Source organism: Bubalus bubalis, chromosome 13 (genome assembly GCF_019923935.1).
Source record: "Bubalus bubalis isolate 160015118507 breed Murrah chromosome 13, NDDB_SH_1, whole genome shotgun sequence".
NCBI lineage: Eukaryota > Metazoa > Chordata > Mammalia > Artiodactyla > Bovidae > Bubalus > Bubalus bubalis.
The window spans coordinates 59,937,740-59,959,793 of NC_059169.1; the positions used below are offsets into that span (position 1 = coordinate 59,937,740).

General features: G+C 49.0%; 1 protein-coding gene across 1 annotated transcript in view; it reads left to right on the forward strand.

Annotated features, from left to right (window-relative positions):
• The first annotated feature begins 388 nt into the window (after positions 1-388).
• B3GLCT (beta 3-glucosyltransferase) overlaps positions 389-22,054 on the forward strand; it is a 121,408-nt gene continuing 99,742 nt past the window's right edge. The window contains exons 1-2 of the mRNA XM_044927321.2: positions 389-590; positions 16,331-16,380. Of these exons, the coding sequence (XP_044783256.2) occupies positions 518-590; positions 16,331-16,380 (123 nt within the window). The 5' untranslated portion in view covers positions 389-517. The remainder of the gene's footprint in view (positions 591-16,330; positions 16,381-22,054) is intronic.

The window sequence follows — 22,054 nt, forward strand, 5'->3', positions numbered from 1 at the left end:
TTAGCAGGGAAGAAAAACGATTCTCCTTCCTCTGCTGCCCATCCTCCTTTTAGCTTCACTTTGGGGATAAGAAGGGACACTGATCTATTGCTGGCAATCGAGGAAAGGGAGGTGATGGAGCAAGGCAGGAGCGCACGAAGGCAGAGGATGGGGCCCAGGTTAAATGCGATGAAGGAAAAGGAGAAATGTAGACCGCAGGGAACAGAGGTCAGACCCCTGAAGGAGGCCGCTGTCCCCGCAGAGGGGCGGACACCTCTATCCGCAGCCCGGCCCCGGGGGACCTCCAGGCCACAGCCACGAGCCGGGCGGACGCTGGAAGCGCGCACAAGGGCGCTCCCGCTACCGGCCGCCAGAGGGCGCGTCCGGAGCCGGCGCGGGGCCGGGGAAGGGAGGAGGGGAGCCGCGGAGACGGGTCAGCCGCGGCGGCAGGGGCGGCGGCGGCGGCAGCCGTGCAGCTCCGCTCCCCGCGCGTCTCCCGTCCCCGCGCCCATATAGGGCGCGCAGCCCCGCCGCCGGGATGCTGCCGCCCGCCCGCCGCGGCCGCCGCCTGGCGCTGCCGGCACTGCTCTCACTGCTCACCTGCTCCCTGGGTAAGTAGCGGGCGGCCCAGGCGCGCACTGGAGAGGCGTGGGCTCCCCGGCTGCAGCCGCCCGCGCCCCGCGTCCGCGCCGGGGGAGACGCCGGGCGGCCCATCCCTGCCTTGCCCCGCGGGCGCCCGCGCCCCGCCGTCCCGTCCCCGCCGCGCCTGCGGCGGCAGCGCCCTCTCCCGGCGTCCCGGCCGGCGCCGGCTCTCCGGGACCCCGGGACCCCGGGGTGCGCCTGGCCGGCCTCTTTCGGCTCGCTGGGGTCCCGCCGCCGCTCCGGTTCGACTCGCGTCTCAGCGCTTCCTTCCGCCGGGAGCGGGCGGCCGGCCGGGCCGCGAGGGCGCGGCGCCCACCCCCACAGGAAGCGCGGAGTGAATGTGCAACTGCGAGAAACTTTGGAGCGAGGGAAGCGGCGGCCGCGGGCCCGCCCCCTTGCCTTCCGCCCGCGTCCCGCCGGCCCTCCGCGCCCCGCGCTGGCGGCGGAGGCTGGAGGCGGGCGGGCCGGCTTTGCGGCCCGCGCTCCCGCGCGCTCTGGCCCGCGTCGCCCGCCCGGCCCGCGCGGTCGGCCAGCGGTGCACCCCCCCACCTCGCCAGGGGCTCCCTGTGGGGTTCTCGCGGAATTGCCCGGGCCCCCTAGGCTGGGGTGTCCACCGGGTCCCAGCCCCTTCTACCGGGTCCTTGACCAGGAAGGGAGGACCGGGTGCCCGGCTGGGCCTCTGGGTGTCGGTCGGGGCGCGGGGGAGGCTGTAGGGAGTCTTCCGAACCCTGCATCTTCCTGGGGAAGAATTAGAGAACTCTGCAAACAGTGCTTGTCTGCTGCTGCTGTAATGCCCCTTCCCATTTTTTCTTCCGTGCTCCTCGCAAGAGCATGCCCCCCCCCCAATAAAATAATGTGATAAAAGTTAAAAAAAAAAAATCATTGCAATTGGATTTCATGGTTGAGGTGTGTTCAAGTTTGAAACCTTGGAGGAAAAATATTCCTATTAGCGTTCTTGGGGTTGTTGTCATCTCAGACTTTTTGTTTCCAGCCTGTTAAGAGGCAGTGATTTCAGATTTTTAGAAATGGCAGAATGGTGCGATTTCGGAAAAGACGTAGCGTCATTGTGCACGGCTGTTTCGGTAGCCCACCGGAACCTTGGCAGCCGTTTCTACTTGGACTTAAAACTCTCGGAATGAGGACCTTGACTGTGTACCCCTGGCCTGTCTATAGCAGTTCAGTAAGTGTGGGAAAAGCCAGTGAAATTAATTGGTAATTGTTCACACGCGTGATTAAGTAACAATGTAATTAAAAATGTTTGGGCACCTTGGGCTGCGAAGGCTGTAATTGGCGGTGGGGGCGCTACTGAACTTGGCGGGGATCTGCTTTAGCAGAAGAGTGCATCGCTGGGGTGGGGGCGCCCGGAGAGGAGGGGAGGTTGGAGGGACGATGAGACTCCCGGCTGCATCAGTTGGCCTGCTGCCTGGACGTTTTGCACCTCACCAAATGGGGTGGGTGGGAGCTGAAATTGGCGTTCTATTTATAGCTCTGCACTTTGTAACTGCTGTCCTGGGAATGTAATATTTGTGTGTAATATATTCACTATAGGGGCTGAAGTGCACACTTGTGTTGCTCTGTGGATCTGTTTTTCACTGCAGGAAAGGGAATGTCTGCACTCGATAATATATTACCCGACATTCAGAATGAACTAAAATGTCCACACGTTCTTAAAAGATGTGTTTTAGCCTTGTGAAATTGTCAGATAAGCACAATAAATAAGACATAAGACCTATTAAAAGGTCCCTGTGAAACATTTGGTTTTGTGAAGGGGATTTCATGGTCGGTATAGACAGAAAGCTGTGTTCTTCCAAATCTGAAGTAAATCATGAGTTCCTTTTACTGCGTTCTGCTTTGATGTTGTGGAAGGACAGGGAGAAATAGAAAGGTGTGGTACCCAGCCTTCATATGTCTTGAAATCAGGGTTCTTGGACTCCTGTTGAAATAGAGAGGCTTCCAAGGCATGAGAACAATTCAGACAGTGTAAAAATACCTGAAATATTCCCTGATTAGTGGACCTGACTGTGTATACTTTAGTTCTCACACAAGCGTAGTGTATTTATTTAAGCTTTCAGAGAAGTCAACAAGAACATTTATTTTAAACCCAGGTGGTTATACAGACAAAAGTCACTGCAACTTCAGTTCTAAAGTCCAGAGCCAAGACTAGACTCAGAAGATTTATTCATGCCTCTGGGTCAGCCACTATGTGGCTTCTCCTTGCTTTGAGTCTCGGTTTTTTCCCTATAAAACGGGAGGCATAGACTTGATAAAATACTAAAACTTTGCCATCTCTTACAGTGTCAACTGGTTTTCTTGTGGCAGAGTCTATCCGCTATCCCCCAAACCCTTAGTTTTTTCCTGATTCAAAAAACCTCTTAGGGGTCCCCAGGCCCCAGGCCAGGGGCTGGTGCTAGGCTGCACAGCAGGAGATAAATACCGGGTGAAACTAAAATCATCCCCCCCCCCCACCCCCCGCCAGGGGAAAATTGTCTTCTACAAAACCGGTCCCTGGTACCAAACAGTTGGTGACCACTGTCTTAGATAATCAGCAGTGTTACAGACTGTGTTTTGTCCTTCAGATACATATATTGAAGCATTGATCCTCAATATGACTGTATTTGGAGATGTGCCTTTAAGGAGGTAATTAAAGTGGCTCTGTTGTAAAGAATCCGCCTTCCTAGGCAGGAGATCTGGGTTTCTTCCTGGGTCGGGAAGATTCCCATGGGGAAGGGAATGGCAGCCCACTCCAGTATTTTTCCCTGGAGAATCCCATGGACAGAGGAGCCTGATGTGCTACAGTCTATGGGTTCACAAAACAGTGGGACAGGACTTAGTGACTAAACAACAGCACAACAAGGTTAAAGGAGGTCATAAGGGCAGGGCTAATCTAGTAGGACTCTAAGAGGTAGAGACTCCAGAAATGCCCACAGAGAAAAGGCTGTATGTGGGCACGGGGAGAGCTCATCCAGCTTCAAGCCAAGGACAGAGGTCTCAGCAGAAACCAACCCTGCTATCTCCATGGTCTTGGACTTCTGGCCACCAGAAGTGTGAGAAATAAGTTTCTGTTGTTTAAGCCCCTGCCCACCCCACCCGCCCATAGTTTCTATTATGGCAGCCCTAGCAGCCCTTGCCGACAAAGGTCTGTCTAGTCAAAGCTATGGTTTTTCCAGTAGTCATGTATGGATGTGAGAGTTGGACCATAAAGAAAGCTGAGCGCTGAAGATTTGATGCCTTTGAACTGTGATGTTGGAGAAGACTCTTGAGAGTCCCTTGGACTCCAAGGAGGTCAAACCAGTCAATTCTAAAGGAAATCAGTCCTGAATATTCATTGGAAGAACTGATGCTGAAGCTGAAACTCCAGTACTTTGGCCACTTGATGAGAAGAACTGACTCATTGGAAAAGACCCTGATGCTGGCAAAGATTGAAGGCGGGAGAAGGGGACAACAGAGGATGAGCTTGTTGGATGGCATCACTGACTCGATGGACACGAGTTTGAGCAAGCTGCAGGAGTTGGTGATGGACAGGAAGCCTGGCGTGCTGCGATTCATGGGGTTGCAAAGAGTCAGGTACGACTGAGCCACTGAACCGAGCAGACTAATAATACATGGGATGAGGGGAAGGGTGGAGGAGCGGTGGTGGCAGCAGTGTGTCTGGTGGAAAGACATTTTCAGCGGCCCTTGCAGACAGGGGTCGCCAGTGAGCTGTCTGCAGGGAGTTCTGAGTGCGTCTCTTGGTAAAGTTGATTAAAAGTGACTGACCCGGCAGTGGTGCAGGCCTTCTGCCGTTTCCTCCTTCTTGTTGCCTGTTACGTGAATCTGATGGCTGGAGCTGCGGTGGCCATCTAGTGACCATGAGGTGACCTTGAAGACAGAACCGGTAGTTACAATGATGGAGCAGAAGGGATGGTACCATCTGGGTGCCAGGTAGATGTGGAGCACTGTGCCAACCCACCATTGCCTGTTTCCACACATGTATTGCGTGAGATAACAATCTGTCTTGTTTAAGCCTCAGTTGTTGGGTTTTTTTTTTTACCTACATGCAGCCAAACCTAATTGTAATTGATACATCTGTGAGGAAGCTTATTTGAACCAATGATAATAGATAGTAGCATTTGTCTTTCTTATCCCTGTTTCTACTGAGTCAGGTTATATTTCTTAGCACCTGCCAAAATCAGGGATGATTTTCCACTCTGAGCCAGGTCTTGCTTGGATTCTTTTCATGACAGCGAATCAGACACGTTAGGACCCCAAGAATCACACCTGGCTCCAGGTTGCTTTGTGCTCTTCTGTTTTGGATTTTTAAGCCCTTCTCTTATTTCTTCAGCATTACTCAGATATTACCGGCACAGATTTAACTGTCTGGGTGGATTCTTTGTTGTTGGACACCAAGCTGGTGTGGCCCCCTTGGTCACCAGCTTGATCCAGGAGTTTGCCTGTAGCCAGTAGTCAGGCTCTTGGGATGAGGGGGTGGAAGCAGAGGGAGGAAGAGCAGCTGTGTCAAATGTGGGTAGAGGAGGGGAGGAGATGTCCTGACCCTTGTGTTCAGTTCTTCTGAGGGAAACACTGTGGGCCTGGTACTTAAGTCATAATTATTGACCTCATTTGGACCATTAGGGGCCAGCTTTTTTTGCTTTTCGTTAGAAACATTATAATAGTTTACAGATGTTACTTGAGAAACCTATATGCAGGTCAGGAAACAACAGTTAGAACTGGACATGGAACAACAGACTGGTTCCAAATAGGAAAAGGAGTATGTCAAGGCTATATATTGTCACCCTGCTTATTTAACTTATATGCAGAGTACATATGAGAAACGCTGGGCTGGAAGAAGCACAAGCTGGAATCAAGATGGCTGGGAGAAATAACCTCAGATATGCAGATGACACCATCCTTATGGCAGAAAGTGAAGAGGAACTAAAAAGCCTCTTGATGAACGTGAAAGAGGAGAGTGAAAAAGTTGGCTTAAAGCTCAACATTCAGAAAAAGAAGATCATGGCATCTGGTCCCATCACTTCATGGGAAATAGATGGGGAAACAGTGGAAACAGTGTCAGACTTTATTTTTTTGGGCACCAAAATCACTGCAGATGGTGATTGCAGCCGTGAAATTAAAAGATGCTTACTGCTTGGAAGGAAAGTTATAACCAACCTAGATAGCATATTAAAAAGCAGAGACATTACTTTGCCAACAAAGGTCCGTCTAGTCAAGGCTATGGTTTTTCCAGTGGTCATGTATGGATGTGAGAGTTGGACTGTGAAGAAAGCTGAGTGCTGAAGAATTGATGCTTTTGAACTGTGGTGTTGGAGAAGACTCTTGAGAGTCCCTTGGACTGCAAGGAGATCCAGCCAGTCCATTCTAAAGGAGATCAGTCCTGGGTGTTCTTTGGAAGGAATGATGCTAAAGCTGAAACTCCAGTACTTTGGCCACCTCATGAGAAGAGTTGACTCATTGGAAAAGACCCTGATGATGGGAGGGATTGGGGGCAGGAGGAGAAGGGGACGACAGAGGATGAGATGGCTGGATGGCATCACTGACTTGATGGATGTGAGTTTGAGTGAACTCTGGGAGTTGGTGATGGACAGGGAGGCCTGGCGTGCTGCAATTCATGGGGTCGCAAAGAGTCAGACATGACTGAGTGACTGAACTGAACTGAACTGAACAGATGTTACAGATTTTTAGTTCCTTGAGGCAGTACCAAGGGCTTCCCTGGTGGCCCAGATGGTAAGGAACCCACCTGCCAATACAGAAGACCTGGGTTTGACCCCTGGGTCGGGAAGATCCCCTGGAGAAGGACATGTCAACCCACTCCAGTATTCTTGCCTGGGAAATCCCATGGACAGAGGAGCCTGATGGGGGACTACAGTCCATAGGGTCGCACAGAGTTGGACACGACTGAGGGGCTGAGCGCGCACACACACACCTTTCCCAGTATAAAGGAGAAGTCACAGTAGGCGTCAGGGATTCATTAGACCTCTTGACTGAGTCTCCCTTAAGGCCACGTCTCAGAGGTCTGATCACTAAGCTGCTTCCAAAGAAACCAGGTAAGGGCTGATTTGAACTACCAGAACATGTTAGTAAGTTTTACGTAGTATTAAAGGGAAAAGCTGAACTCAGAGTTTCTTCATCTGTTCAGAAGGTGTTGAGCATCTAGTATGCGCCAGACACTGGGGTTGTTGCAGGAAGAACCCGATATAGCCTGTCTCTACCCTCATGGGGCTTGCAGTCTCGAAAGGGAAGGTGACACTGAACAGGAGCACCAGGGGCAGGCCTGTGGTCTGCCCAGTGCTGTGGTGGTGTCCAGGGCGCTGTGACAGGTGTTTCAGGGACATTGTTCTGTCGCTCAGTCGTGTCCAACTCTTTGCGACCCCACGGAGTGTAGCCCTCCAGACTCCTCTGTCCATGGGATTCTCCAGGCAAGAATATTGGAGTGGGTTGCCATGCCCTCCTCCAGGGGATCTTCCCCACCCAGGGATCAAACCCATGTCTCTTGTGTCTCCTGCATTGCAGGTGGATTCTTTACTGCTGGGCCACCAGGAATTGATGAGGCTTTACTGGAAATCTGGAGCTGAGGTTCTCGATGGGGAGTGGGGGTGGGGGCGGTCATCTTGCCCCCCCAGGGAATCCTTGTCCATACGGAGAGATTTCAGGACTGTCACAGAGGGTGGTTTGGCAGGGGCACTGCTGAGCAACCCACAGTGCCATGGGACATCCCCTTTCCCCTCAGAGAATCAGCTTTCCGGTCCAAACCGGCAATAACGCCAGGCTGAGAAGCCCTGACATTTTTCAAGGCAGGGCCTTGGAGCTCAGACCTGAAGGGGAAGCAGAGCTCAGCTACCATGGGGAGGATGGAGGGGGCCAGGACAAGGCTCTGGCTGGAGGAAGCGGGTGGAGAAAGGGCGGGACTGGACAGGGGAGGGGGCTGGAAGGTCCATGGGCGCCTTGCAGACCAGCGTGGAGATTTTGGACTTGATCCTTAGAGCGGTGGGGAGCTGTTGCAGGGCCGTCATAGGGAGTGATGTGATTTGACTTAACGTGTTAAGAAACTCAAGCTGGTGGTTCTGTAGAGCAGGGATGGGCGGGGGCTGGTGTGGACGTGGGGGACGAGTGAGGAGGCTGCCAGAGTCAACCTGGCGAGAGCTGATTAAGAGTCAGAGGCGCGGTAGTTGACTGGTCCAGTGGGCCGAGAGGAGGGCCAAGGATGAGTCACAGGCTCCCGCTCTGAGTGTAGGTGGAGAGCAGAGCTGTTTACTGATACAGGATCTGATGGAGAAGGACCAGATGTGGTCAAAGGAAAAAATTGTTTTATTGTAGTTAAATATATATATAGCATAAAATGAATCATTTGAACCATTTTTAAATGTACAGTTCGGTGGCATGAAGTATCCAGACAGTTTTCTAAAGTTTGCTTTTAATTTTAGGGGGAGGCAAAGATGAGTTCTGTTTGGACAGGTTGAGTTTGGGATGCCTGTGAGATGCTCGGGTACCATGTCCAGTAGCAGTGAGATCCACTGAGGGTCTGGACCTCAGAGGAGAGGTCTGCACGAGAGAGATTTAAGGGGAAATTTGAGTTCATTTCTTTCTTTATTTTTTTTTTTTTATAAGAAGAGAGCCTTGATTGACAACATAAACATTTAAACATTTATTAATACTAAAAATGTCTGTGTAATAAAATTGGAGAAGCAAACAGGCTTTATCTGTAAAGCTGATCTGATGTAGAGCAGCAGGTTTAACCAAAACAAATGAGTTAAAGTATCATGAAATACGATTTGAATGCATCTCAACTAGAGCAGTGCCAGTCTCTCCTAGGGATACAACTTACTTTCACTCCTAAAGGAATATTTTATGATCTTACAAGGTGATATGTTTTGGTTTACATCATTGCTTCCCATAAGAAGCTCAAGGCTCTTTACACATCACACTGAATTTATCTTCTCCAGATCCTCGAGGGTGGATAGGCAGGAGCTTGTTTGTCATTTATGAAATGAAGGAAGCAAAGGAAGATAAATGGCCAAACCCAGTTGGGGGAAGGGAAAAATAAAAAAAGACAGGCGTTCTGTTGCTTTGAGTGGGTGTCGGACTTCAGCACACATGGGAACACTTCAGGGTCTTAAAGAGTCTCCTTTGTTAAAATGCAGATTTCTGGGTTCCAGCTCCAGCTTTTGCTGGTTCAGGAGAGCCAAGACAAGGCCCCGGGGATCTGTGTCTTTAACAGGGCGCCAGGTGAGTTGTGTCTGCTGGCACGTTGCAGAGCCCTGTTGGGACCACCCTGGCCCAGGTCTGAACTAGGACTGTCACTGGTGGTTCCCGTGCACGTCTGTAGAATGTAAAGGTGATTGCTGGTTGCTTTGTCTTTTAAGGTGCGGTAAGGAGCTGTTATGGGGAAAGCAGAGTGTGGAGGTGAGGCCTGATACTCGGCATTCAGGGGCTCTGCCTTCTTGGGAAGGGAATGAGAAACCCCAGAATTGGAACTCAGAAGTCTTCCTCTGGTTCCAGTATTGTCTGGCAGATTTATAATCCAGTATTGTTTGGCAGATTTATAAATGCTACTGGAGGGATTCTAGTACCTGGAGCGTGAGTCTCAAAACCTGGAGCAGTGGGCTGTTGGATCAAAGGTTTTTGGACTATAGATGAGTTCCTGGAATGTCTCAGACTGTGGATACTATGGATTCAGCGGCACTGACCACTGTGCTTTTGGGGACCCACTTGTTTTGTGTGGCTGTGCTGGGTCTTCGTTGCCACACAGGCTTTTCTCTGGTTGGGGGCTCCTCATTGTTGCAGTGCACGGGCTTCTCATTGCGGTGGCTTCTCTTGTGACCGCTCCCCGGCTTCAGAGCACAGGCTCGGTAGCTGTGGCCCTTGGGCTTAGCTGCTCTGTGGCATGTGGGATCTTCCCGGATCAGGGATTGAACCTGTGTCTCCTACATTGGCCAGCGGATTCTTTACCACTGAGCCACCAGGAAGCCCTGGGACCCACATTTTATATTTCAAAACTAAGATAGTAAAAGTCAGGCATAAAACGAGCCTGACAGTTGACTGCTGAATGTTCTCCAGCAGTGTAAAGGGAGTTGGACGGAGCTCTGACTTCCTGTGTTTGCATGTTAGCTCTCCTGGACCCCTTCCGGGTGTTCTGGGGGGTGGGGTGTGTGCACAGGGTTCTTCTGCCCTCACCCACAGCTCCGCCTGTGGACCCTGCTTATGACTTCGTCGCCAAAACTCTGTTTGAGTTGGAGTTTGCTTCTTTTCAGATCCTGAATGGCATATGGGTTTTCATATCATCTGTTTAAATGAGATATGAATCAAAGAAGCAAAAAATCTTTTCCTTCCTAAAATATATAATTCTTTCCTTTTTCTCTTTTCCCCCCTCTGTTTATTGTCCTTCCTGTACATATGCTAACCCTCTGGCATGTAGAGTATATTGGTCCTGGCAAATGTCGCTGCCGAGTGAGGGAAAGTCTGTGTTCCAGACTCCATTTCCCGCTGATTTCTGCGAGGAAACAAGGGGACGTGTTTCAGATGGAGTGAGATCCAGTGTGGGCAGCGGGGGGCTCAGGCAGGAGGAAAGTGGGGTCTGTGTGCTCCCTGCCATGGGGGAGCCTCGCCTGCCTTCATTTCTCCCAACTGGCTGCATCCTTTGAAAAGATTGGGAATCCCATGGAACACAGCGAAGAGGTTCCCGACCCTGAATGTTCTCTACCTGCCGTGGTGTTGGAATGGTGCTGGCGTTGTCCCCAGAGCAGGGGATCTCTTTTCCCGAGAGTTTGCTGTTTATATTTGGTCCCTGAGCAAAAGTCTCTAGCTCTTGTGTCCATCCTTCTCAGGTGCTCTTAAGGAGAGGGCTCAGAAAACACCTCACATGCCTGCCTTCTCTCTGCCTGGCCACGCCTTTCTGTCTCCTTGGCAGTTTAGTCCCTGAGATGTTGGGGTTCCCCTGCTCCCGTCTTGAGCATCCAGCTTTGTGGCTCTGGTTCCACCATGCTGCGGAGACACTGAATGCGCTTCTGCGCTGAGCTGCACTGGGGACCAGGCCGTGATGGGGGTGTTGCCACTTGAATCCCTTGCAGCAGCTCGGGAAACTGGGAACCCTGTTGAGTTTTCCCACAGTCTGCTCACTGTCCTTTATCCTGTAGCATCTGAATGGCGCCCCAGGCTTACCCCGTTCATTGGATCCGAAACCTGGAGTCACCTACCCTCGTCTCACCATCGGCCCTTCCCTGCCCTCATCCACTCGTGGGGTCCGTCTCCAGACCTGGAGATGCTGCTGCTTCAACACCTCAGCGTGACTCTGGCTCTCCACCTGCTGTGCCTGGGAGTCACCTCACCTTCATTAGGTCCCTTAGCTCTCAGAGTCTGGCTCCAGCACCGTCCTGGCTGGTGTGTGTGTGTGTTATTTGTCTCTCCACAGCCCACCCCACACGCTGCCTCTGGAAACTGGTCTCAGGCACACCTTTCAGCATGGCATCCCCCTTCTCAAAAGCCTCAGAAAGCTTTCGGTGGCACTCAGAGTAAGACCGGACTGACCCCTTTCAGGATATGGCCCTGCCATGCCAGCCTCACCCCTGGCTCCAGTCACACAACACCCCTGCCCTGCCCCCCACCAAGGTGTCCATGCCCAGGTCACTCCCCCCCCCCCCCCCCCCCAGGTGCCCATGCTCTGGGCACGCTGGACGGTTGGACGTGCTTTGTGTGCAGAAGCCTGTTTCCAGGCCTCCTCCTCTTGTGCTTGGAGCCTCTGCTACTCTGCTTGGTGCTTTGCCCTCCCTTCTTCTCAGGGGCTCCCTGGGCAGCGGTGCCATCAGAGCGCGCCCATCTGCCCTTGGCAGTTGACACAAGACTTGTCTGTGGGGTTAGACCTCCTTGGGGAGCCGCTGCTTCGTCATCGTCACCCAGCTCCTAGCATAAAGCCTGGTGCTTAACTCAGGCAGCCCCTCTTTGGTTTTCTGTTGAACACGCGAAAGCATACATTAATAATGATCCTGACAGTGGCTGCTCACACCCAGAGCCCCCAGCACGTGCCAGCAGGCCCCATTCTGAGCCCATGTGGTATGTTGTGTGGCCTCACCCATGGGCTCTTCAGCTGCTTTGATTCTGCCCTTCTGTCCTCAGCTCCCAGAGTCACGGGAGCTCCATGCGGGGTGCCCCCCGCCCCCACGTCCGCAACCCTGGAGACAGTGGCTTTGTGAGAGGAGCATGAGGAATGCAGGTGCTTGAGCAGACGCCTTTGTTTCTGTTCCCTCTGCTGCCAGGGATTATCTTCAAAGCAGGTCAGGGAACCAGTTAAATTGGCTGCAGGCCTTGCATCCCGGAGTCCAGGCCCCTTCGGAAGAGCTGGAATTAAACCTGGAAGCCCTAGGGAGCCGGGGCTGCCTGGGGCGGGGTTTGCCACTGAAACCTGTTATGTGAAGTAGGTCACAGCAAAGAACGGACCAGGGGGAGCCTTGAGCCTGGGGGCGCCAGCCAAGGCTTCTAGGGGTGGGCTCTGTCCCAGACAGCTGGGGTGGGGGCCCAGGATCGCCTGGTCCCATGGTGCTCATTTATTTCCTCCACCGACACCTCCTGAGCCTTTAGTCCTGCTGAACCTTCGCTAAACCCTTTCTGCCCATCCCACAGCTTTCCCATCCTGGCAGCTCTCCTCTGAGGGGGCCCCTTAGCGTCTTGGTGCTTTTCATGTTTGGTACTTAATTTGGTTTCTGTGATCAAGGTTACAGGAGTTGGTACAAGGTGAGTTGGGTACAGAAACAAAGCAGAGATGGGAGGCTCCAGGGGTCTTTTCTTGCCTGGGCTGGTCCTGCTTCCTCCCTCCCCTGGGGGGATGGACGGAAGACAGTTGATTAGTGTTGCCTAAATTCATCGCAATTAATTCCTCTCCTGTTTCTTACACTCTAGGGCCGAGGCTAGCCTATAAATCTCAGGCCCGGGATCACTGTAAAATTTGATGTATCTCTCGGGGTAGATGTGCTCACACACATTCGTTGGCTTGAATTATCTAAAGTTATCATGAGAAAGGTCTTATTTCTATTGCCTGCCCTGATTTGCACTTTAAATATAGTTCCCTGTAGCAGTTACAGGAATGCATGTTGAAGATAGAAAAGGGAAAATTACTTTTTAAACAGCCGCTTGGCATAGAAGAGCATGATTTACCTTTTAGACTATTTCTCCAAGTGTGCATTAAGACCAAGCTTTCAAGAATATTTTTCCCCCTACTGAATCTGGAAATTAGTATGAAGCCAAACAGCAAACACTGAGCCTCTGGCAGCCACCCCTCCTTGCTGGGGTCTCTGCCTCCCTCCTGCTGTGGGAGAGTCCCACTCTGTATTCTTGTTATGGTTGTCGAAGGTGACAGATAATTTCTTACCTCACTCGCTAATTTTTCTCACTTTCCTCCTCTGTCAGCACCGTTTTTTCCTTCATTTCCACAAACTGCAAAAGCTGGGATTTTGTTGGTAAGGTGTTAGTCGCTGAGTTGTGTCTGACTCTTTGTGACCCATGGATTCCTGTGTCCATGGGATTTCCCAGGCAAGAATAATGGAGTGGGTTGCCATTCCCTTCTCAGGGGATCTTCCTAGACTAGGGATTGAACCCAGATCTCCTGCGTTGCAGGCAGATTCTTCACCATCTGAGCCAACAGGGAAGTTGGTAGGAATTCTGTCAGTGATTCATTATTTTATATTTGGATTTGTTAATGAGATAGCGTATCCTGTGCCTTCAAAATGCATTTGGTTCCTTGATGATTTGCTTTATTTAGATTATGGAAATGCAAAGATAAAGCCAACTAGTGTTTTTCTTAATATTCATCTAACGGGGATTATCTTGCCATGTTCTGATTTGCTCTTATGCGTGCAAGTAACTGCATTTCTTATGTTATTGCTTTAAATATTATATAATTTATTTCTGTCATGGGAAAAAGGAGTTTTTAATTTCATAGAGTGATGGAGAGAAATATGTTTTGTTTGTTACTTGTTTTTAAAGGGTATTTTAACTTTTTGTTGTCATTTAGTGGCCGAGTCATCTCCAATTCTTTGGGACTCCATAGACTGTAGCCTACCAGGCTCCTCTGTCCATGAGATTCTCCAGGCAAGAATACTGGAGTGGGTTGCTATGCCCTCCTCCAGGGGATCTTCATGACCCAGGGATTGAACCGCGTCTCCTGAATTAGCAGGTGGATTCTTTGCCACCTAAGCCACCTGGGAAGCCAGTATATTTTTTGCAGAGAATTAAAATCTAGTTTACCCTTCCCTCAGTTAAGCCTTGCTGAATAAAAGTATGGTGTTTTTATTCCATAAAGACAAGGATGATTTGTGGAATTCACTTGATTTATGGGGAGCATCTTTCCTGAAGGTAATTCTTAAACAGTAACACTGTCAGCTAACATTAGCTGCTTGTTTATGAAAGGTAATGTGTTAGTAGTATTTAGAACCAATACATACTAAAGACACTTTTTCTTCAGTACAGAGTCTGTTCTGGAGGGCAAGGGCTTTTGTGTTGACACACTCTTCTTTTTCATAAGGCCACCTGGCCTTGGCAGAAAAATGAGGTTAAGACTAACCCTGCTTATTAGCTGAGGAGTCACTGAATTTGTTACATTGGGAAGGTTATTTTTTCTTGATAAAAGGAAATTCTAATCCAGAGAGCTTTGACTGTCTGTGCTCGGAATTAGGCATCCATGAGGTTGGGGGAGGGCTTCACCTGGTGGCTGCATGGTAAGGAATCCCTCTGCAAAGCAGGAGCCACAGGAGAGTCCGGAAGATTCCTTGGAGGAGGGTATGTCAACCCACTCCAGTACTCTTGCCTGGGAAATCCCATGGACAGACGAGCCTGATGGGCTACAGTTGGACATGACTGAAGCAACTTAGCATGCCATGCACAGGGTTGGGGGAGATGGATTTTTGAGGCTCAAGAGTCCTGTATTAGATTGACCACAGTTTTTACATCCCATAGGTTGACACACTGTTTCATTTTCTAGAATTCTGTGATGCTGAGGGGTGTTGATGTGTTGCAGCCTCCCTGTAAGATGTTTATTAATCCATTTTGGGGATCTTCTTGAGGGTTTTAAATGTTTGCTAGTTTAGAGATATGTAAAACAAAACCGAAATATTAAATACCCAGAAGCAGAATGGTGTTTGATGTTAAATCTCTCCTCCCTTCTTAGAACTTTGTGAATGATTTGGGCTTTGCATTTGTCGTGGGGGGTGTGTGTGTGTAAAAAGTGAACTAGGCATCGATCTTAGTGACCATGAATTCAGTGGGGGCACTAAACTCCTTTGTTCTCCGGGGTTGGCGATGTCAGTGTAAGGAGACAGCCCTTAAATGATGGTTCGGGAAGACTTTCATTTGATAAATATTTATTGACTTTCTTCCATGTGCTGCCCCTGTCATAGGGGGCAAACAGTACATAAAACCACATTCTTGCCTTCATGAAGCTTACATTAAACTAACATAGAGGACAAGCAATAAACAAATAGCTGTAGATGGTGTCAGTGGTGGTAAGCGCTCTGGAGAAGAATAAAGCGGAGTGCAGGGTGGGGAAGGGGTCGGGGGACACTGCACTCTCCAGAGCCTCGTACAGTGCTACCTGGGATCTCAGTGCCCACAGAGAGGTTCATCTGGATATTACCTGCCTTCTGAAATGTCATCCTGGAAGTGGAAGTGATTAAACCACGTTAGTGATTTGCTTCCGAGTGTGAATATGTTTTAGATTTGAGGCAGTGGATGTCTGGGGCTGGGGTGGGAGGATTCCAAGCATCAGGATGGGTGGTCCTGTCTCCTGCTTCTGAGCAGGGTCTTCTCCATTACCTAGAATCCTGTCCTGCCCACCCCCATGCGCCTTGCACTGCTCTGTTGTTCCCTGGAATTGTCTGGCCATCCTTTCCTACCTTCTTGCGCCACAGCGTTGTTTTCTCTTGGGAATGCTAATTGGAGAAAGCAGACTCTGAAATGCTTCCTCTTAGCTTTTCAGGAGAAACTCACTGTAAAGTTAAGGTATTATGGTTTTGTCTGGTTACCCTTCCTGACTGGTTTATCATTTTACTTCCTATTTCCCACGTGTTACTGTCAGATTATTATTATTATTTTAATGTAGAGCCTAGATGTGTCTCTGGGGATATCTTTGTCTATATGGGCTCCGACTCAAGGTCATTCTAAATGGGGAATGATTCTACTTCCTCTCTCTCCCCTGGCGCCGTGGCTTTAGCCGGGTTCTGGTAACTCTCCCCACGTGCCTGGAGCAGCCTCTGCACCACCACACTGACCCGAATCCACGGAGGTGGACAGCTTGCCCCAGATTTCGCTCCGCTGCCCGCCGGGCTCTGACAGGGATGTGAGAGTGGGAATTTGCACTTCTTCCCGGTGGAATCTCAGCAATTCCCCTTTGCTTTTGGAAGGCACCAGAATTCAGGTTTCTAGGAAGTTGTACTCTGTATGCCTCTGTCTTGTGGTTTAAAGCTACAGATACAAATGGTATCCTCTTTAGATGTAGTGTTTCCTTCGCTGGGAACCTGAGCCTGTTGACTTCACACCAGTGGATGCTCTTAGGTCTGGAGAAGGGCGGCCTTCGGTACTAGTTTGCAGCAATGCAGCTGCTTTTAAAACGAGCAAAATTTATTCTGTTAAAGTATATATATTTTTTCCATTTTAAGCAAAACTGTTGAATATGAGAATGAATCTTAATTGCTGATTTTAATGTACAAATGTTTCTTATTTCTCCCTCCCCCCCCAGCTTTTGCTTTGGTTTCTGAAGATGTGAAGAAAGAGGCCATACAGTCTAAGGTACTAATTCTAAAATAAAATGTATTCTTGCTGTCTGAGATTTGTCTGTCTTTTCTTTAATGGGAGCTATAATGATTTCATCTTTCAATGAATTAATGAAATGTTGGTCAACATCGGTTTTTGAATCCACAGCAGCAACTCACAGATAGTCTTGCTTAAAAAAAACCTTTATTAAGGCAGATCCACTTGGTTTTAAATTTTATCTTAAGAAAAAAGGTGTTCGGATATGGAGCTAGACATTTTAGAAGTCTTAACTTGGATACTGTAGATTTTTTCTGGTCTTTCCACGTTTTAGGTTGTTGTTCAGTGGCCCAGTCATGTCTGACTCTTTGAGACCCCATGGACTTAATCTTGGACCTGGTTTTCCCAGCCTGTGAAACGTGTGCTGTGTCGGGGTCACAAGTCCCTGAGTGCTCCTCACCTTGAGGTGACATTATGTGAAAGAGCATCCTGGGGACTGGCTGAGACCCCAAAGGTGACCACCAGGCTCCTTGTACAGTCAGAACCTGAAATGAAGACGTGGGGGACCCATGGTGGGGGAACAGCATTTTTCCAAATCTCAGAGCTGCTCCTCTCCCATCATTGGTTGCATTCAAGAACTGCATCTAACTTTTGCCATTTGGGGTTGCATTAGATCAGTTTAGCATTTGAGAAAGAGAATATTTTTTAAAATATGAGTTGTTTTTGTCACATTAATTAAGGCTCAGTTGACTCTCTTTTTTGCCCCACAATTAGTATAAAAGCGTTTTTAAATAGAATGTTTCTTTTACCAACAGAGTGTGATCTGTTCTAACTATACCATGGGGTTCCCACACAAGGGAAATGAGGATAATAATTCCTTATGGTTTTGTGATTCTTTATGGTTAATAAAGCATTTCAGACGTTTAATTTGGTTTGCTTTTCTCAGTGGTTGTGTTATTGCTAAGCAAAGCAGATACTCGCATACAGAGCAGAGAAAATACTCGCTTAGAGAAGTGAGTTGATCGAGGTCACTTGAGTATTAAAAGGTGAAGTCAGAATCCACTTTCAGACTCCGTGAATTCTTCATGCTGTAAATTTGTATTACGTTGTCCTGTGCATTGTCAAGTGTTTGTTTGGCTATAATGAAGCTCATTATGAATTTAAGGGTTATTAATAGGGAATTAAAATTTTGTATAATAGATTTAGGAATTATAGCACATACTTTCAAATATAGGTTTTTACTCATCTTTCCAAAAGAGGAAATACATATATTTTTGGCCTTAAAAACTTATATGAATATAAGTAGAGATACGGTAAGTCCTATATCTTAGTGTCATTTTTTTCATGCAAAGGTATTAAAGTCCTTGAAAAGTGTCATTAACCCCATCTGTGCTTGGCTACGGAGCCAAAAAGCCATTAATCCCCTGAGGAGAGGCAGTGATGAAATGTCTACTGTAGCCCATGCCAAGGCTGGGAGACGGAGGAGAATCGATTTGTCCAAGGTTGTCTGAAGTCTGTAGATGAACCCAAGACAGGACTTAACGCCCTTGACAGTCATCATGTTCACTGGGGTGTCCTTGGCGTATCACCCTCAGCACACCTGAGAACCGTCACTGTGGCCCAGAAGGCCGCCCTCCTTCCTGCCCACCCCACTGCTCATTGCAGTCAAGGGCCCTGGTTCCCTAGAACCAGGCCAGTCCTGCTCAGAGCTGGGGGCCTTCCCCAAGTCACTCAGCTCCCCTGGTTGGTGTCAGGAGGCTCCTCACGGAAATCCCGAGGCAGCCGTCACCCTGCCGTCCCGGCCGGGGCCTGCCCTCTGGCCCAGGTGCGTCTCCTGGCTCCCCGGTCCCTGGCTGTGTTGAATTCTGGCCCACCCCGGCTTTCCGTGGAGCCTGCCCTTCCCAGCTCATGCTACGCATGGCCTCAGCCAAGCTCTGAGGGTGACTTCGACCTGCCTTCCGTCCTGCGCTGGCCTGCGACACTGGGCCCTGTGGGACATAGGCGTGGAGCCAGGCTCTGGAGCCAGATTGCTGTGGTTCACGGTCCTTCTCCCACCCTGGCCCCCGGCGGACACAGCCATGCCCAGTTCCCTCATCTGGAACAGGACTGCCCTCACAAAGCGGTTTTGAAGATTGTGTTGTGTGTCTGCCACTGAGAGCAGTGCCCGTCCCTATTTACACGTTTACCTGCTGTGACAGCAAGAAAGGCCCCGTGCAACCTTTCAAGAAGTTTCCACACAGGGGTGGGTGGGCGGTTGTGATCAAGCTGAAGATGCCAGTTTAATTCTTTACTTAAAAGATTTCATAGCAAATTCTTGTGAGGCTTTTTTTTTTTTTAATCTTCTTTTAATGAAGGATTTATAAACGAAGCATCACATATATGGATTGCAAGTGTTCAAATCTCTTGTGTTTTAAAGATAAAAGCTGCACTGAAGTTTGTCTTAGATCTCTGTTTTTCTGGCCAGGGTAGGAGCTGTCTGTGGGGTGCGTGTCCTGGTAGCAGATATCTTTCCTGTCTGAGTAGCAGTTCCGTTGACCTAGAGAACTTTTGATAGTGAGCACGTTTTGATGGATACTGATGGTGTTAGAAACACACAGCAGAAGAGATAATAAAACAAACCATGTGTTTCTTCTTAGGAAGAACTAAGCCTTTTCACAAGGAAAGCTGGAGACAGAATTTTAAATGTTCTGTCAATTAGTTCATTTACTCCAATTTTCTTTCTCAAAGGGGAAATTAATGAAGACCATTTTGGTTCCATTTCAGTTCACCTAAATCAGGCGATTCTTGGATATTTTATTTTTACAGTTTACAAATTGAGCCGTTTGAAATGGTCAGTCATTTCCTACCTATTGTATCCAGCAGTCAGAGCTGCAGTGCTTAATAACAGGAAGCTGTGGCATTTCAGTTGATTTTCTTTGGTTTTGCCAAGGCATCTGGCAGAAAGTCTAGCTCCTGTTCCAGCTTGGCTGGAATCATTGAGTTCAAGATACTTTTTATGTGCAACTTCCGGTAAAGGTGGCTTTTGTTGTAGGTATTATTAATACTTTTGCTGTTGCTGTTCAGCCACTCAGTCATGTCTGACTCTTTGATACCCCATGGACTGCAGCACGCCAGTTTTCCCTGTCTGTCACCAACTCCCGGAGCTTGCTCAAACTCATGTCCGTCGAGTTGGTGATGCCATCCAACCATCTCGTTCTCTGTCATCCTCTTCTCCTGTCTTCAATCTTTCCCAGCATCAGGGTCTTTTCTAATGAGTCAGCTCTATGCATCAGGTGGCCAAAATATTGGAGCTTTAGCATCAGTCCTTCCAATGAATATTCAGGACTGATTTCCTTTAGGATTCACTAGTTGGATCTCCTTGCAGTCCAAGGGACTCTAAAGAATCTTCTCCAACAGCACAGTTCAAAAGCATCAAGTCTTCTGTGCTCAGCTGTCTTTATGGTCCAACTCTCACATCCATACATGACTACTGGAAAAACCATAGCTTTAATTATACGGTCCTTTGTCGGCAAAGTAATGTCTCTGCTTTTTAATATGCTGTCTAGGTTGGTCATAACTTTTCTTCCAAGGAGCAGGCATCTAATTTCGTGGCTGCAGTCACCATCTGCTGTGATTTTGAAACCCAAGAAAATAAAGTCTGTCACTATTTCCATTGTTTCCCCATCTATTTGCCATGAAGTGATGGAACCAGATGCCATGATCTTAGTTTTCTGAATATTGAGTTTTAAGCCAACTTTTTCACTCTCCTCTTTCACCTTCATCGAGAGGTTCTTTAGTTCCTGTTTGCTTTCTGTCATTAGGGTGGTGTCATCCGCATATCTGAGGTTATTCATATGTCTTCCGGTGATCTTGATTCCCACTTGTGCTTCATTCAGTGCAGCATTTCGCATGATGTACTCTGCATATCTTTTAGCTTACTCTCAAAGTATGTTTCCATTTCATGATGCATGTTTCCTGAACAGTGCCTCTGGGGGAGGATTGGGCATGCATTACTGGAAGGTGTAAGGAAGGAACGCTGGAAAGGAGCCAAAGACCTGGATTTCAGTCCTGGCCTGTGGCTAGAATGGCTGTTAGATGTTGTGCAAATCCTGTACCTTTTCCGAGCCTCTTTTGTTTTATCTGCAGAAGGGGAATGTTGGATTGGATCATCTCCTATGCTATTTTTAGAAAATTGTAGTAGAAGACACATAAAATTTACCATTTTAGCCATTTTTAAGTGCACAGTTCAGTAGGGCTATGTATGTTCATACTGTTGTGCAAGCAGTCTCCAGAACTCTCTTCATCCTGCAGAACTGAAACTTTCCTCCTGTGAAACCACAGCTCTGCATCCCCTCCTGGCCCCTGGCCCTCCACCACCCCGTTTTCCATCTCTGAATTTGATAGCTCTAGGTACCTCACGTAGGTGGTGTCATACAGTCTCTATCTTTTTATGACTGGCTTATTTCACTTAGCATCATGTCCTCAAGGTTCATCCATATTGTAGCATGTGTCAGAATTCCCTTCCTTTTTTAAAAAAATCTACTTATTTATTTGCCTGTTTCGGGTCTTAGTTGCGACACTCGGGATCTGTGGGCTCTTTGTTGTGGTGCACAAGTTTAGTTGCCATGTGGCATGTGGGATGTTAGTTCTCCACCCAGGGATCGAACCTGTGTCCCCTGCATTGGCAGGTGGATTCTTAACCACTGGACTACCAAGGAAGTCCTAGAATTCTCTCCTTTTTTAAGGCTGGTTAATATTCCATTGTACCAAGAGGCCACAGTTTCTTTATCCATTCCAGTGCTACTTTTGGATCTGAAATTTCCAGTTTTCTATAATCCGTGTCTAGCAGCCAAAGGTGTGGCCTGGCAAGGAGGAGGTAGCCTGGTCAAGGGGAAGCCAAGGGGTCCGTCCCCGGGCTCAGGCTGTGCTCCTGGCCAGAGAGGCAGTGAGTCCACACGTGCCGACCTAGGATGCTAGCCTGGCCCTGGTTGAGCACATTTAGGGAAGTGGTTGAGCCTTCCAGTCTTCTTAGTGGCTCTTCTGAAAAGTATGTGTTTTATCATCGTTGGGGCAAGCAGATCAGTACATAACTCTGAGGTTCTTCTCCACTCACTGTTATTTCTACCCCTGAGACACAGAGAATTTCAGAAAATGCTGCCGAAGGTGGCTGCTCCCTCGTCTGCGGTTACAGTCCCTCCTACATCCTGAGAGGACACGTCTCGGTGGCAGTATCTTGGCTTGTAAGCTGCTGATGTTTTGTTGATAACGGCTCACGACTGCATTTCTTGTTGCCGTCGTGAGGGAAATGGAAGGATATTTGCCACCGTCCAATTGTCATAATTATAGCGTGTGGTGGTTGAAAATGGAAAGGGGCAATTAGAGGGAGAATTCCTTCTGCCAGAGGAGACAGTGAAGATGGCAGATTTAGCTGCTGACACTCTGCGCTTTGTGGAGGAGTCTTTGAGGAGCTGGTTTGATCAGGATCAGGTACATCTGTGCTCACGTGCCCACGTCCACGTTTCTGTGTTTGAAGCTCTGCCGCTCTGAGAGCCCCTTCTGTGCTCAGGAAATCTTGTGAGCCCCAGGCGGACCCCCTCCCTGCAGGGCTGCTTCTCAGGTAGGAGAGAATACAGTGGAGGCATTGCTGATGGCAGCATGTCTGAGCCCCCCAGATGATAAATACGGTGTTTGGAGGACCCCGTCTTCCCAAGGAACACACAGTCAGAATGGGTAC